The 12,669-nt window shown below is 48.2% G+C and overlaps 1 protein-coding gene across 2 annotated transcripts; it reads right to left on the bottom strand.

Annotated features, from left to right (window-relative positions):
• Positions 1-342: 342 nt before the first annotated feature.
• Positions 343-4,619, bottom strand: Dlx5 (distal-less homeobox 5). Of its 2 annotated transcripts, XM_075953477.1 has the most exons (3): positions 4,084-4,619; positions 2,107-2,291; positions 343-1,041 (listed from the first exon to the last, which is right to left on the bottom strand). In XM_075953477.1, the coding sequence occupies exons 1-3, from the start codon at positions 4,436-4,438 to the stop codon at positions 712-714; spliced, it is 870 nt and encodes a 289-aa protein (XP_075809592.1). In that variant the 5' UTR covers positions 4,439-4,619; the 3' UTR covers positions 343-711. The 2 variants fall into 2 exon arrangements, with proteins under 2 accessions (XP_075809592.1, XP_075809593.1); XM_075953478.1 differs by lacking the exon at positions 343-1,041 and having other exon boundaries at positions 2,108-2,209; positions 4,084-4,568.
• Positions 4,620-12,669: the final 8,050 nt, after the last annotated feature.

Here is a 12,669-nt window from a genome sequence, read left to right on the forward strand (position 1 = left end):
GGTTACTGAGGGATTTCTGCTGCCTGCTTCCTCGCATACAGGGCAATAGAAATGTATTTAGATTTGCAATAAGCCTTTCTACCCAAAACAATTGAAGTTATATTTAATATCATTTAAATGGTTTTGTGGTTAGGAAACAAAACAAAACACCCTGAAGACGACAGTACTATAAACAGACCACACGTGCAGACAGATACACGGAACATAATGTCCAGCACAAACACACGTCTGCCTCCTGCAGCTCCTGATTCCTGCTTCGCATTGTTGGATTTCTGAATAATTTGTTCTTAATCGCCTGCATAGAGCCTCACTAGTCAATTATGGAGGGGCAAAGAGGAACAGTTTTCATGGTCGAAATAATTTTATTTATCCAGAATATACAGTTTAATTCCTCTATCTACACTTATTTACACGGTTAAAATAACATTGAAAAAAGTCTTTTGAAAAGTTGAGGTCATAGATTTCAAGGCACCATTGATAGTGTCCACAGTTGCGCAAAAAAAAAAAAAGGTTCTTTTCGTAAAAAATGGGGAGGGGGTCCTTTGAAATGCAATAACTTACATGCAAAAAAAAGCTTTACACATGATTTTTTTTCTGTTGTTGCTTCCATTGTCCAAACATCCCCGTATGAATTCCTGTCTTTCTGATTTCTAAAACAGCAAAACACTGTAGTCCCAAAATTGAGCAAGAAGGAGAGAGCAAGCAGCCCTTCTAATAGAGCGTCCCGGAGGCCAGGGCCAGCGGGTGCTGCAAGGAGCCCGGTGGCGGCAGGTGGGAATTGATTGAGCTGGCTGCGCTTGGGTACCAGGAAGCCGAGTTCTCCAGGTAGCTGGACGCGGGGGACTGGTTGGAGGTCGGAGGGTGGGCATGAGGGTGGTGGCTGAGAGAGCGGCTTGAGCCTTGGGGCTCCCATACCGCTGGTGACTGTGGCGAGTTACACGCCATAGGGTCGCTGGAGCTGGGACTGTGCTCCGGGGGCATCTCCCCGTTTTTCATGATCTTCTTGATCTTGGATCTTTTGTTCTGAAACCAGATTTTCACCTGGGTGGGGGAACAAAGGCACACGTTACCGGGACATTCAGAGGATGCCCGCGCCTTTCCCTGGGCGGTGAACGAAGACTCTTCTGGCCCCTAGACTACCCGGTCCCGGTTTCTCCCAGCAGCTGTCCACCTATCGCCTCGACGCAGCAGCCTCGGTCTATACAGGGAGTGGGGTCCACAGAAAGCCCTGGCCAGATCAGCGGCACCCGGCTTCAGCTAGGCTCCGACCCCAAGGTTCGTCTTTTATTCTCTCTGGACTTGAGTACACATTCGGACCTGTGCACCAGTGCACCGAGGAGGGGGTGGCACCGGGAAGGGGGTGGCCACCCTCTCCTCCTCGAAGGTTAGAGCACCCTCCCCCCCCAGGGAGGGAGGGGCGTGGACCAGACTGAAGGCGCTGTGTGCCAAGGGAAAGGAGATTTCCCAATCTTATGCCCGACTCTCTTCACTCCCCTAGGCACTGGGAGGCCAGACTCTGCCTGAAGCTCTGGGCGGCGGCTTGAACATTCTTTATTCTAGGCCTCAGCCGTTTGGAGTGGGAGGGAAAAGAAGGGTACAATCCTGGAGGGTTTTCCCGTACAATAGCGCCCCCCATCTCGCGACCCTCAGGCTGCTGCGGCTTCCAGCTGCCTCAGGGATAGAACAAGACCCGGACACAACAATTCAGGCCTTTGCACGACTCAAGACCACCACCAGGCCACTATTCCTGGAAGCTTCTCATTGTGAAGAGACCCAGACATTTCTTCAAAACGCGCGCAAGACATCCCCTCCGCCCCCACAAATGCCTCTCCCTTGTTTTCACACTGAAACATTGGTCCCCAACCCTCGGTGGCTAAAAGGGGGGGGGGGCAACTCCGGATAAACGACGAATCCCGCGCCCACAGCCACGTGTCGTTAACAGCAGGCCTGGCTCACGGAGGGAAGGGTGTAAGGGGTAGTGTCTTTCTGTCTGTAAGTGTCTGCAGAGTTCTAGGGAATCGGCTCCAGCCAGTCGGCACCGAACCACGCGGCCCAGCCTGGCTTGCAGGCCAGGCGGGGCCGGTACCCGGCGGCGGCCGGATTTACCTGTGTTTGCGTCAGTCCTAGAGAGGCAGCCAACTCGGCGCGTTCTGGCAGGGCGAGGTACTGAGTCTTCTGAAACCTTCTCTGTAATGCGGCCAGCTGAAAGCTGGAATAAATAGTCCTGGGTTTACGAACTTTCTTTGGTTTACCATTCACCATCCTCACTTCTGGCTCCGCCACTTCTTTCTCTAAATAATCAAAACAGACTAGGTTAGAGCTTTTGGGCAGACAATGGCTCTTTTGCATGGGCCCTCAACTCACTGAGGTTTTGTTTGATTTTAAGTATGTAATCTTCACTCTCTTTCCCAGCCTTGACTTTTCAAACCTCAATGAAACCAATCCCTTACCCAAATCATACACAGAAGAGCTACTGAGCGCTGAGAGGTACCTCGTACGCAATCAGCTGCTTCTTCGTTTGGGACATGGAACCCTTCAGAGATGCTTACTTCTCCCTGACATCCCTCCCTTCCCCCTCCCCCGCATTCACCCTGGGCTCCCTGGAGTTTCTGGGACGTGAATACCCGCTCCATTCCCAGGGCACCAAGTGAGGAGGCCCTGGGCCATGACCCCGCTTCTGTCGGCGTCTGTTCGGGCGCCCGCAGAGGCTAGACGCTTGGTCAGGGAAGACGCTAGCCAAGGTCTCTAAAGTTCAAAGACCGACAAGAAAACTATGTTCCTTCACTACAGCGGCAAGGGGTCGGTCGGGGCCGTGTCAGACAGAGAGCCGATTATGCAGCCCCCATAATCTCACTGCAGATCTGCGAGGGCACAGATGTGTCTGGTTTCTTTTACAAATAGACTTAATATGTTCTTGGCCAAAAAAAAAAAATCTTCCCCTTATGCATGAATACAGAGACAGCGAGAGGAACAGACTCAAAAGTTCAATCAGATACACTGAAAAAATATTGTAGGGAAGATATTTTCGTAGTAAGGGGGAGAGAGCTGGGAAGAATCCTCACTGTGACACACGTACATCGCTGGGGGGGGGCTGTCTCTGAACCAGTGTTTTGCAAACATGCCTCTCGACCACATGGCCCCTTCCCCCTCCCAAAGCACTAGGAGCTGGAAGGAGCGGGAGAGCCTGTGTGTGTGTGTGAAGCAGCTGCCAGAGGAAGGGTGGAGGGTGAGGGCTGTGGTCTCCACTCTGCTGGAGTAGGGGATGCTAATATTAGCAGGCTTATTAATGTGTTGGTGAGGAGAGATCAAAATCGACCAGTAAAACGTCTCCACCGAGACTTCACGCCTCTCATTTACCTCCCAAGCTCACTACCCTCCCTGTAACTCTCTGAGTAAGTTTCAAGGTGGAGGGAAGAAAGAAGGCGCGAGGAAGGAGGAGGCAGACAAATTCTAGGCACCTAAGGAGAGAGTGAGGGCGGAAAAATTCCTCTAACAACGTGACCTCTTTGCAACCCTCCGATATTTTAAATGGCTTTTTTGTGTTTGGAAATGCCTTGGCTAAACCGCAAAGTTCCCTGCTTGCCCTTCTCCGTCAGGCTGCAGACCTCAGGCCCGCAGGCCACCCGGTGCGCAGCCGGCACCCGCACTGCGAGGCCTCGGGGCGCTTCTCGGGCTAATCCAAACTAGACCTCACCAACTCAGCACGCTCACCCAGAATTTCAACTAACTTTCCTTTTATTACGCAAACACCGCTGGGGCTGCTTCATTCCGCACCCCCCCTCCCCACGCCCCGCCACTTCTTTCCACCCTACCTGGCTTTCTACCTAGGCAATTTAAGAATCCAGCTAAGGAGGGACCCCTGAGGGATGCGGGAGGGAAAACCTTCGACTCCAAGGTTCCTCCATTGAACCCCCCCAAATTGCCTGGTGAAATACTCTTCTGTTTGCAGTTCCGGACCCCCACTCCCTTCGGCCGAGCGTGCTTTCTAGTGGTGCCGAGAGCGTGGCCCTCGTCTACCACCCCACCTCATGCCCGCCGGGTGACGATGCCCTGGGTACCTGCCTCCCGCCCCCGCGCGTCTACCTGGCTGGCTGGTGGCACTCGGGACGCGGTTGTAGGCGCCGCCGTACTGGTGGTAGGGGCTGGCGTAGCTGTAGTCGGCGTAAGCCTTGGGCGGGTAGCCGGCTGCGGAGCCGTTCACGCCGTGGTACTGGTATTGGTAGGGGTTGAGCGCTTTGCCGTAGGAAGCAGAGGTAGGAGAGCAGTAGCCGTGCGGGGCGGCCCCCGCGGGACTGTAGTAGTCAGAATCGGTGGCCGACGACTCGGGCAAAGTTGGCGATTCCTGAGACGGATGGTGCATGGCGGCAGACGTCGGGAACGGAGCTTGGAAGTCGCCGGATCGGATGCTGGGGACCCTTCTGTCAAACACTCCTGTCATAGCTCCCGGGCGGTGACTGTCTTTCTGCTGCGGCGGCCGCTGCTGCCTGAATTGGCTGAGGAGCTGCTCTGGTCTAAGCAGACATGGCTGTGGGAGCGAGGGAGGAGGAGGAGGAAGAGGAGGAGGCGGCGGCGGGGAGGAGGAGGCTGGGAGTCGTGGAGGCTGTGTCTCCCGCAGGCTGACTGCTGGCTGAGGCGCAGCACAGCCTTGGTTAAATCCTTAATTGCGCGCTTACGCACAGCGGGGTGGATCGGGTTCCATTGGCCAGGGCCTCGGGAGCAGAGCAACACCCTAACTCGTCCAACTAGTTTTAGCACAACAAAGCATTGCTTAAAAAAAGAGAAGGGGGGGGTTGGTTGTTGGTAGTGGTACAGGGATTGTGTGTGTGTGTGTGTGTGAGAGAGAGAGAGAGAGAGAGAGAGGGGGGGGGGGGGCTATACAGTTGTTGCCTATTGGGGAGGGAGGGTCTCAGTCAATCTGTTTTTAGTGAATAGCACAGACAACCCAAGAAACCCCAGGATCCAGCTCTGAGCTCATTGAAGACAATGTGTTCCAACGAGTAGCCTCAAAAGTACACGTTTCAATGATGAGGTCCATGATGCTCTTTTCTTGCTCTGCCTGTCCTCACCGGTCCACCAAAGGAGAGTCCAACTGGACCCTGATATGGGAATGGGTGTCAAGGAGAAAGAGGAGCGTTAGATGAAGGACAATACTGTTTCAGTGGGATGTTGGGAAGCAAGTTGTAACTAAGTTGTGTTGACAATTTGGAAATTGGAAAACAGATTGATGCGTAGCAAGCACCTCCGCAGAAGACTGTTTCTCTGGACTCTGTAGAGATGCTCAAGAGTGCATATGCCCATTTAACTGTCAGCGGCAGGCTTCCTTCAACTGAAGCCTTCACTAGGACTGCTAAAAATCAACGTCTTATTTCTGATTCCCGAATAACTTGGCATTGCCTAACCTTTCCTAGCTTGCTTTCCAGAAGAGCTGAGCAGCCCTACTTTTGTTCAATAGCCTCGTCCACTTGGAAGCTTCTAGAATGGAGTATGTCTCAGTTCAGTAGCTAGATTGTTGGAAAAGTGAATTGATTCAGGTAGGTGACCCGTAGTGTCTCCATACCAAAAGGGAATGCAAAGACCAAGAAAACAGACAGGGAACAAAGTCCTCTTAGGAGGTGGGATTATAGCCACTGATGACCCTTTGCTGGTTCTATCGCCTACACACATTTCATGGCCCTCTCAATTCCCTAGTTTGGGTCCCTGTACATTTCCCCTTTATTTCTTGCCTAGCGAGCATCTTGGCTTATATAGAAAGGGCGACGGAGCTCCAGATTCACGCATTTGGCACAGGCCACCAAAGAAGTTTATTGTATCATCCCCTGCTTCTCCCCCAGTTATGATTGAGTGAGGGCTTAGGATCGCATCCTGTATCCTGATCCTCTCTCCTGCCACATCTCCACTTTCCTCGGAGATGTAACTCTACTAGTTGTAGCCTGGTTTGGGCCTCCTTCTGTCTTTCTCTTGGGGTCCATGGCCAGGAACCTAGGGGTGCCATTGATTATTCAGGGTGGTATCTTCTGGCTCCTCATTCCCTTCTGCCAGTGGAAGAAGAAAAGCCTGTCTGAGTTTTGTCTAATGTTACTTAGTTTGGCTACAGAGCTACCAGGGCTCAAATGTTCTGTCAGAGACCTGGAAGAATGACGGTAGTCCCTGTCTGGAATCTGGAGCTCCATCTGGAAGCAGCAACACATGCATCAACTCCCAGTCATTGCCTCTTGGGCTCCATAAAAACCACAGCTACTGTTGCTTTTCCTTGGCTGGACAACTTCAGCTTTTCTGAGCTTGAGGGGACTAGAATTCAGCAGCGCCACCCCTTCCTACATCTTGGGTCTCCGTTGGCAGCCTTGGTGTCCCTAGATTTTTTTTCCTTCTGATGCTGATGGGGAGGGTCAACAGTGCCTGCTGTCCCTTGGTCCTGATCCCATGCGGTTGGTTTTTATGCTGCTGTCGATGTTCTAGACGTAGGCTATGAGTGTCTTCAGGGAGGCAAAGGTACTGCTGATCTTGCTGGATGTGATCTTGGCCTGCTCTGGAGATGCTCACCTTGCATACATGGAGTCACCTTAGATACATGGAGCCTAATCGCACAAATCTCTCTTCCAAATCAACACCTGAGGATGGCTGAAGTGTTTGCAAGTGAAGAAAAATAGCACAGAGAGAGGGGTGGTCCCTCCACTGCCCCCAGTTCTGTTTAGTAGAGATTTAAATGTGGTAACCAAGGGGCAAATAAGGTCTACTGATGACCTTATCATCAACTAGATGAGTCCACCAGAGCTCTCACAGCTTCCAGAGAAGGGAACACATTCCATGAGACTGGTACTGGAAACTTCAGACATACCTCAGGATCTGGTTGAAGGCAAGGTTATAGTGGTAAGATAATTCTAGATCTAGCTAAAATTCACTTGCTGCCTCCTCTTCAGTGGAGATACACATTCACACACACACACACACACACACACACACACACACACACACCCCTTTTTATGGACATCCAAAAAAAAGTGGGCACTGACTTTTTTAGGACCCAAGGTGCTAAAACATTGGCCTGTATGCAGCTGTCAGCCCTTGCAGCAAGTCCAGTTCAGTGTGAAGTCACCAAATTTGGTGCCTCTGAAATTCACCAGTCCCAACTCTCTTGACTGCTTCTCTGAGTTGAGCTCCTGTTCCCTTACCACCTTTTCTTCAATGCAGCCACGAGAGGGTCGCTGTAGACAGCCTGGCACCATCTGGGAGTCTGGTACCTGTAGTTGTGATGGGACTCTATCGCTTCTCAAATCCCAGCTGACCCGACCGCGCAGAAACAATTCCACGGCATCAAACTCTTCTAGAAACGTGCTCCCCGCTGGGACACGTAAAGAGCAGTAATTTCATCTTTGGGTAGCTGACATTTGCAAAGGCTATGTGGTGGTGTCGGTGGGGGAAGACCCTAAAGAAGTGCAAGTCTTTACCACGAGCGCCACCCAGTGTCCTCCAGGAACAGCGTGCGTACAGAAAACTTTCCCAGCTCCGTCTTGTCAGGCTGGTCCTGAAAGACCCACTGCCTGGTGGCTGCGCTTTGTCTCAACTTCCAATAAACCCTTTTCTTCAACCCACGTTTTTTCTTTTCCTTCCTGCAGATTCATGCTTTTATTCTTCCATTCCAGGGTTTTGCCTTTTTTGTTTTGGGAGGGAGGAAGGGACGGTGGTGGTGGGGGGTGGGTGTGTGTCTCTGTTTCTCAGTTCTCATGTGCTATACAGACAGTTATCTAACCGGCTTGGGAAGACACTGAGAGCCACTCTCTTTCCTAGACAGTCTGAGGAAACATTCCCCCTTTTTATCCAAATGCGGGGCCAGGCAGGCTTCTGATCCTTCACTGTTCTAGAGAAGAGGAAAATGGTTGCCACTCTGAGTTTGTGTGGTAAATGCATTAAGGAAGGCGTGGGGGGAGGGTTGCCATTTTATTTGTTCACTTGTTTAGATGTAGGACTTCATACATCCCAGGCTGGTCTCACACTTGCTATGTAGTGAAGGATGGTAGGGAGTCAGTGGTCTAACTCGGGGCTTCTGCTTGCCCACTCTAAATAGAGGTCAGATAAACTTAACAGTAAAGAAAGGTCAGGTAGATTAATATTAACATTAACTCTTTTTCCCTTTCGGCCTCATCTGAAAGTCTCATTAAATGAGAATAAAGCACCCTTACTCTGGGTGTGAGACTCACTTTAATGCACATAAAAAATATCTAAAGGTTTATTTTTACACAGCATTCAGATGCACACAATTCAAGTAAAAAAGGACCACATAGTATATGCTGGTGTTATATATCCACACTTGATACAAGCAAGGCTGTCTTGGTCTCGAATATATATCAGGAGCACAAGTGACTTTAAAAGTCTTGTTCTTGGCTGATATTTACCTAGTCGAAGTGTTTCGGCCATTGCTTTTTCTTTATTTCCCCGATGAAAATTGCTATCAGGGAAGTTTTCTGTCACGTCTTTACTGATCACGATTCATTGAGGGCATCCTTCTTTGTTTGCTCTTTCGAGACAGGGTTTCTCTGTGTAGCCCTGGTTGTCCTGAAACTCACTCTGTAGACCAGGCTGGCCTCAAACTCAGAGATCCACCTGCTTCTGCCTTCCAAGTGCTGGGATTAAAGGCCTGCACTATCATCCTCAACCGAGGGCATTTGTTTGTTTGTTTGTTTGTTTTTGTTTTTTTTCCATGAATCTCAAACAGGAGACTGGTTCTGTAAAAGAAGATCTGAGGATTTTATTCTCAAGACCACTACATTTGTCTTTGAAATAGAGTACAATGATTGTTTAATAACCTAGTGAGTCATTAAGGGGAGAGTTGTAAAATGTTCTGTACGAACATGGACTGGGAGGGCAGGATAAGAGCGGTGACCGCGCACACGGAAAGGATTGTCACTGGCTTATAAGAGGCCGATCATTGGCCTTGGCAGGGCAGGTGAACGGGTTCTGTCACCGGCCCTGGTCAAAGACGACGTTCAGAGATGACTCTTCTTCTGAGTTAGCAAAACCATTTAGTTTTAGCATAAAAGTTGTTGTGATATGTTTCAGAGGTTTAGCCCACATCAGCCTCTTTAGAAGCCTACATGAACTGACAGTGAACTCACCCTGGGAGGGATATGAGGAGAAAAAAAAGGGAGGAGGCAATAGGAAAATGAAAGGCAAAAGTCTGTGTGCACAAAAGAATTGCAACACCCTCTTACCTCTGCTAAAAAAAAATATGTTTGGAGTTAGAGATCGTTTCCAACAAAATAACCTCAAAAGGGCTCGATATTAGGTAATTATATAAATAATCTGTATAATAAAATCCCCAGAGGCAAAAACTATTTTCCACTTAATTCTATCCTATTAAGATTTTCCATTTATTTCAAATGATAGTGTGTATCATAGAGTTATCCATATTTTGTTTTTATAATTAAGACATGAAAGTGTGTTTATTCATTGAGCTTACACATAACTATTTAGGAGAAGCCTTCACGTCTTCTCCAGCCTGCTCTATGGGACGAATCTGTCAGCACAGCTGAAAGCACTTCAAGTTATCCAAGCAGGAAGTCGATGGGCTTCCATTATTATACGTCTCCACAAGCAAACGGAGGCACAGTCTTCACCCTAAGCTCAGAAGATGATCTTCTTGCAAGCAAAGTTTGGCTGTGATACTATTTATATAACAGTGATTCTTTTTAGTGTATATAAATATTCCAATTAGAGGTACCCCTTGTAACGCTCTGGAGAGCAGGCCCTGCACCTTGCCTGGGCAGCAAGGAAGGTACAACAACCCTGGTGATGGAGGTGTGAGTGAGCCAGCCCCCACGTTGTGAGTGTGGGAGAGCTGTCCCCATTTCTCTTCTGTCTTGTGGCAGTGTGGGCAGGGACAAGATTCTCCTCCCTGCCCCCAATCAATGCCTGAGGCAGGTGGGAGCGCTGGTCCTGTGGCCAAAAGAGCGGTCCTTGCCCCTCTTCAGCCACAGAATGCAGGAGAGTCGCCCTTCCTCCTCGCGTGGGCAACAACAGTAGCGTTGGCTCTGAAGGTGTAGATGTGGGAGAATACTTGACAGTCAGAGAACGGAGAACACCCCTTGCTCATTGCTGTAAGAGATGAATTAACTAGGCCAATGCTGGAGAACTCACCCTGGTGGTGAAGACAGCGGAGAGCGGACAGATTGACCAACGTTGAAACTACCCACGCTCAGAACCGGGATTATGTGTTGGCCCACCTTAATATCCACCCCAACTGTGATTGGCTGCAGCACCGGGTGGAGAGGGAATGTCAGTCCTGTGGAACCAGGGCTACAGGATCTCCACAACACAGGGCAGCAATGGGATGTCCAGGAAGAGTCCCAGTGAGGACCCAGCATTGAGACCAGGGGCCTGGAACCAGACCAGTGATTCTTTGTGATAAACACCTGCACGTAAAAATGTATGGATAAAGGGGTTTACTATGTGACTCACTGTGTCACACTGCAGCTTCCATGACAAGATGTTTTCCTTCTTCGTGTTTTTCTACCCCCCCTTTTTTTTCTCTTAAATTTTTATTTTGTTTATTTTGGGGAGGAGAGGGAGATGGGTGGGATTGAGAGGCATGATACAAAAGACACAGGAATAAATAAAAAAAAGAATTGATTAAAAACATGCCCCTTGTAGCCAGGCAGTGATGGCACATGCCTTTAATCCTAACCCTCATGAGGCAGAGGCAGGAGAATTTCTCTGAATTCCAGGACAGGTTCCAAAGCTACAGAGAGACTCTGTCTCGAAAATAAACAAACAAACTAAAGTCCCCTGTACAGTTGAGGAGACAGGAACTTAGCAAGGGAATTCAGTAACACTGTAATAGCTTACCAATTCAAGATTAATTTAGAATTTAAAAATCTTAGGGATTAGGTAAACGTGCTTGGTAAAACGCTGCCATAATGCATGAATGAGAAACTGAGTTCAGATCCTGAGCGCTCACTTAAAGGCTGAGAATAGCATCATGCCTATGACCCCAGTGCTGGGGAGGCAAAGACAGGCAGGTCCCAAGGGCTCCTCGACCAACTGACTAGTCAAATTGCAAGTTCCTAGTTTGATTAGAGGTTCTATCAAAAACAAAAAACAAAGGTGAAGAGGTGAATGAAGCAGACCAGACACTCAGTATTAACCTTTGCCCTCCTCACATGTACACACTCACATACAAACACGTGGATGTCATAAGGCACACACATACACACATGAACTCATTGACTTGAGCCCTCTGTATTTTATGATATAACAACAGTATGCCAAGATACAGAAAACTATGTCTAAAGTAAGGTGCATTCAAAGTATTCAAATGTTGTGAGCCAGGTAAAACTTGCAGAGCAAGGGAGGGCACAGAGGCAGATGGTCTAATTTTTATGGAACTTCATTGCACTTAATTATATCATTTTAATAGACCAAAACAAACAAAAAGAAAACACGAAGCCTTTCCTACAGCTGTGTTTATTGGCCTTATACCTTTTATAAAGAAAAAATAATTTTAAACAGGCAACCCCAGCCTGAGATAAGAGGTCCCCCTGCTGTGTCGCACAGCGTAATCAGAGGAAGGCACAGTGCCCACCTGGACTCACGGCCCTCTGAGTTCCTCAGAAGAAAATGGAGGAGCAGAAAAGAAAAGGCAACCGCTTTCCCAAGTGCAGTGCCCCCTGACATTGCACTGAGAGCAGAAAGGACGGGCTCCTTGCTTCCAGAATCTTCTAATAGCACCGGCTTAGTTAGTCGACTCTCCGTATTTGCAGATTTCACACCCTTAGAGTCAACCCACCTTCCACTGAATACATTCCTCAAGAGAACGCACATGTGATGAAGAACTAAGACTTTTTTTCCTTGTCATTATTATACGGATACAGCATTTACAGTATTAGTCAGATGGATTTAGAGAGGGTATAGGTAGGTTATGTGCTTTTATATAATGGTATTGAGCTTACATGGAGTCTGGACACAGTTAAAACAAATTCTGGCAGATAGAGAAATAGTCATTTAGTCATGGGAAGGCAGTTAATCAAAATTCATGTTTTTCAACTTAAATTTTTAATAATTTTCATCCCACTATATCAGGAGAATGGGGTTTCTGGTCTTGCTTTAGCAAAACTTTTGTAAATGTATACATTCATGTCAATTTATCAGTGCATTCTGATTTTTAAGTTTTGGTGTATAATTGGATGTACCCTATGGGTTTGTGCATTAGGAAGCTCCACCCTCTTTGATGCGTGCATTTCAGTCAACTACCAAGAAAATGAAGAAACAGTTGTTGCTGTAGATTTTCAAGGAAGTAACTTCCTGTGTTGTACCCACATTAGTTCAAAATGGGATTTAAAGATGACTGATTTTTCCCCCTTTATTAAGTTTCAGGAATCTTGGAGCCATGGACGAGAAGATTTTTATGAAACTCCTGAATTTCAGATAACAGCAAAATATATTGCACTAGGCCTTACAGGAAAATCTGAAAGTAGATGTAGATCAGTAAATCAAATAAGTGAATGCCAGGCAAGAGCTAGAATAGCTGTGTTCACATTTGGAAGAATGGGATATATTACGAATGGGGCATTTTCCCTATTCCCATTACCTCCTTTGTTATCTGAGTGCTTTGGAGTGTACTATTTAATGTTTTCCCCCTATACTTGTCGTTAAAAAAATCAGACACTCTATTTTCTG

The sequence above is a fragment of the Microtus pennsylvanicus genome, chromosome 19 (assembly GCF_037038515.1).
Source record: "Microtus pennsylvanicus isolate mMicPen1 chromosome 19, mMicPen1.hap1, whole genome shotgun sequence".
Lineage (NCBI taxonomy): Eukaryota > Metazoa > Chordata > Mammalia > Rodentia > Cricetidae > Microtus > Microtus pennsylvanicus.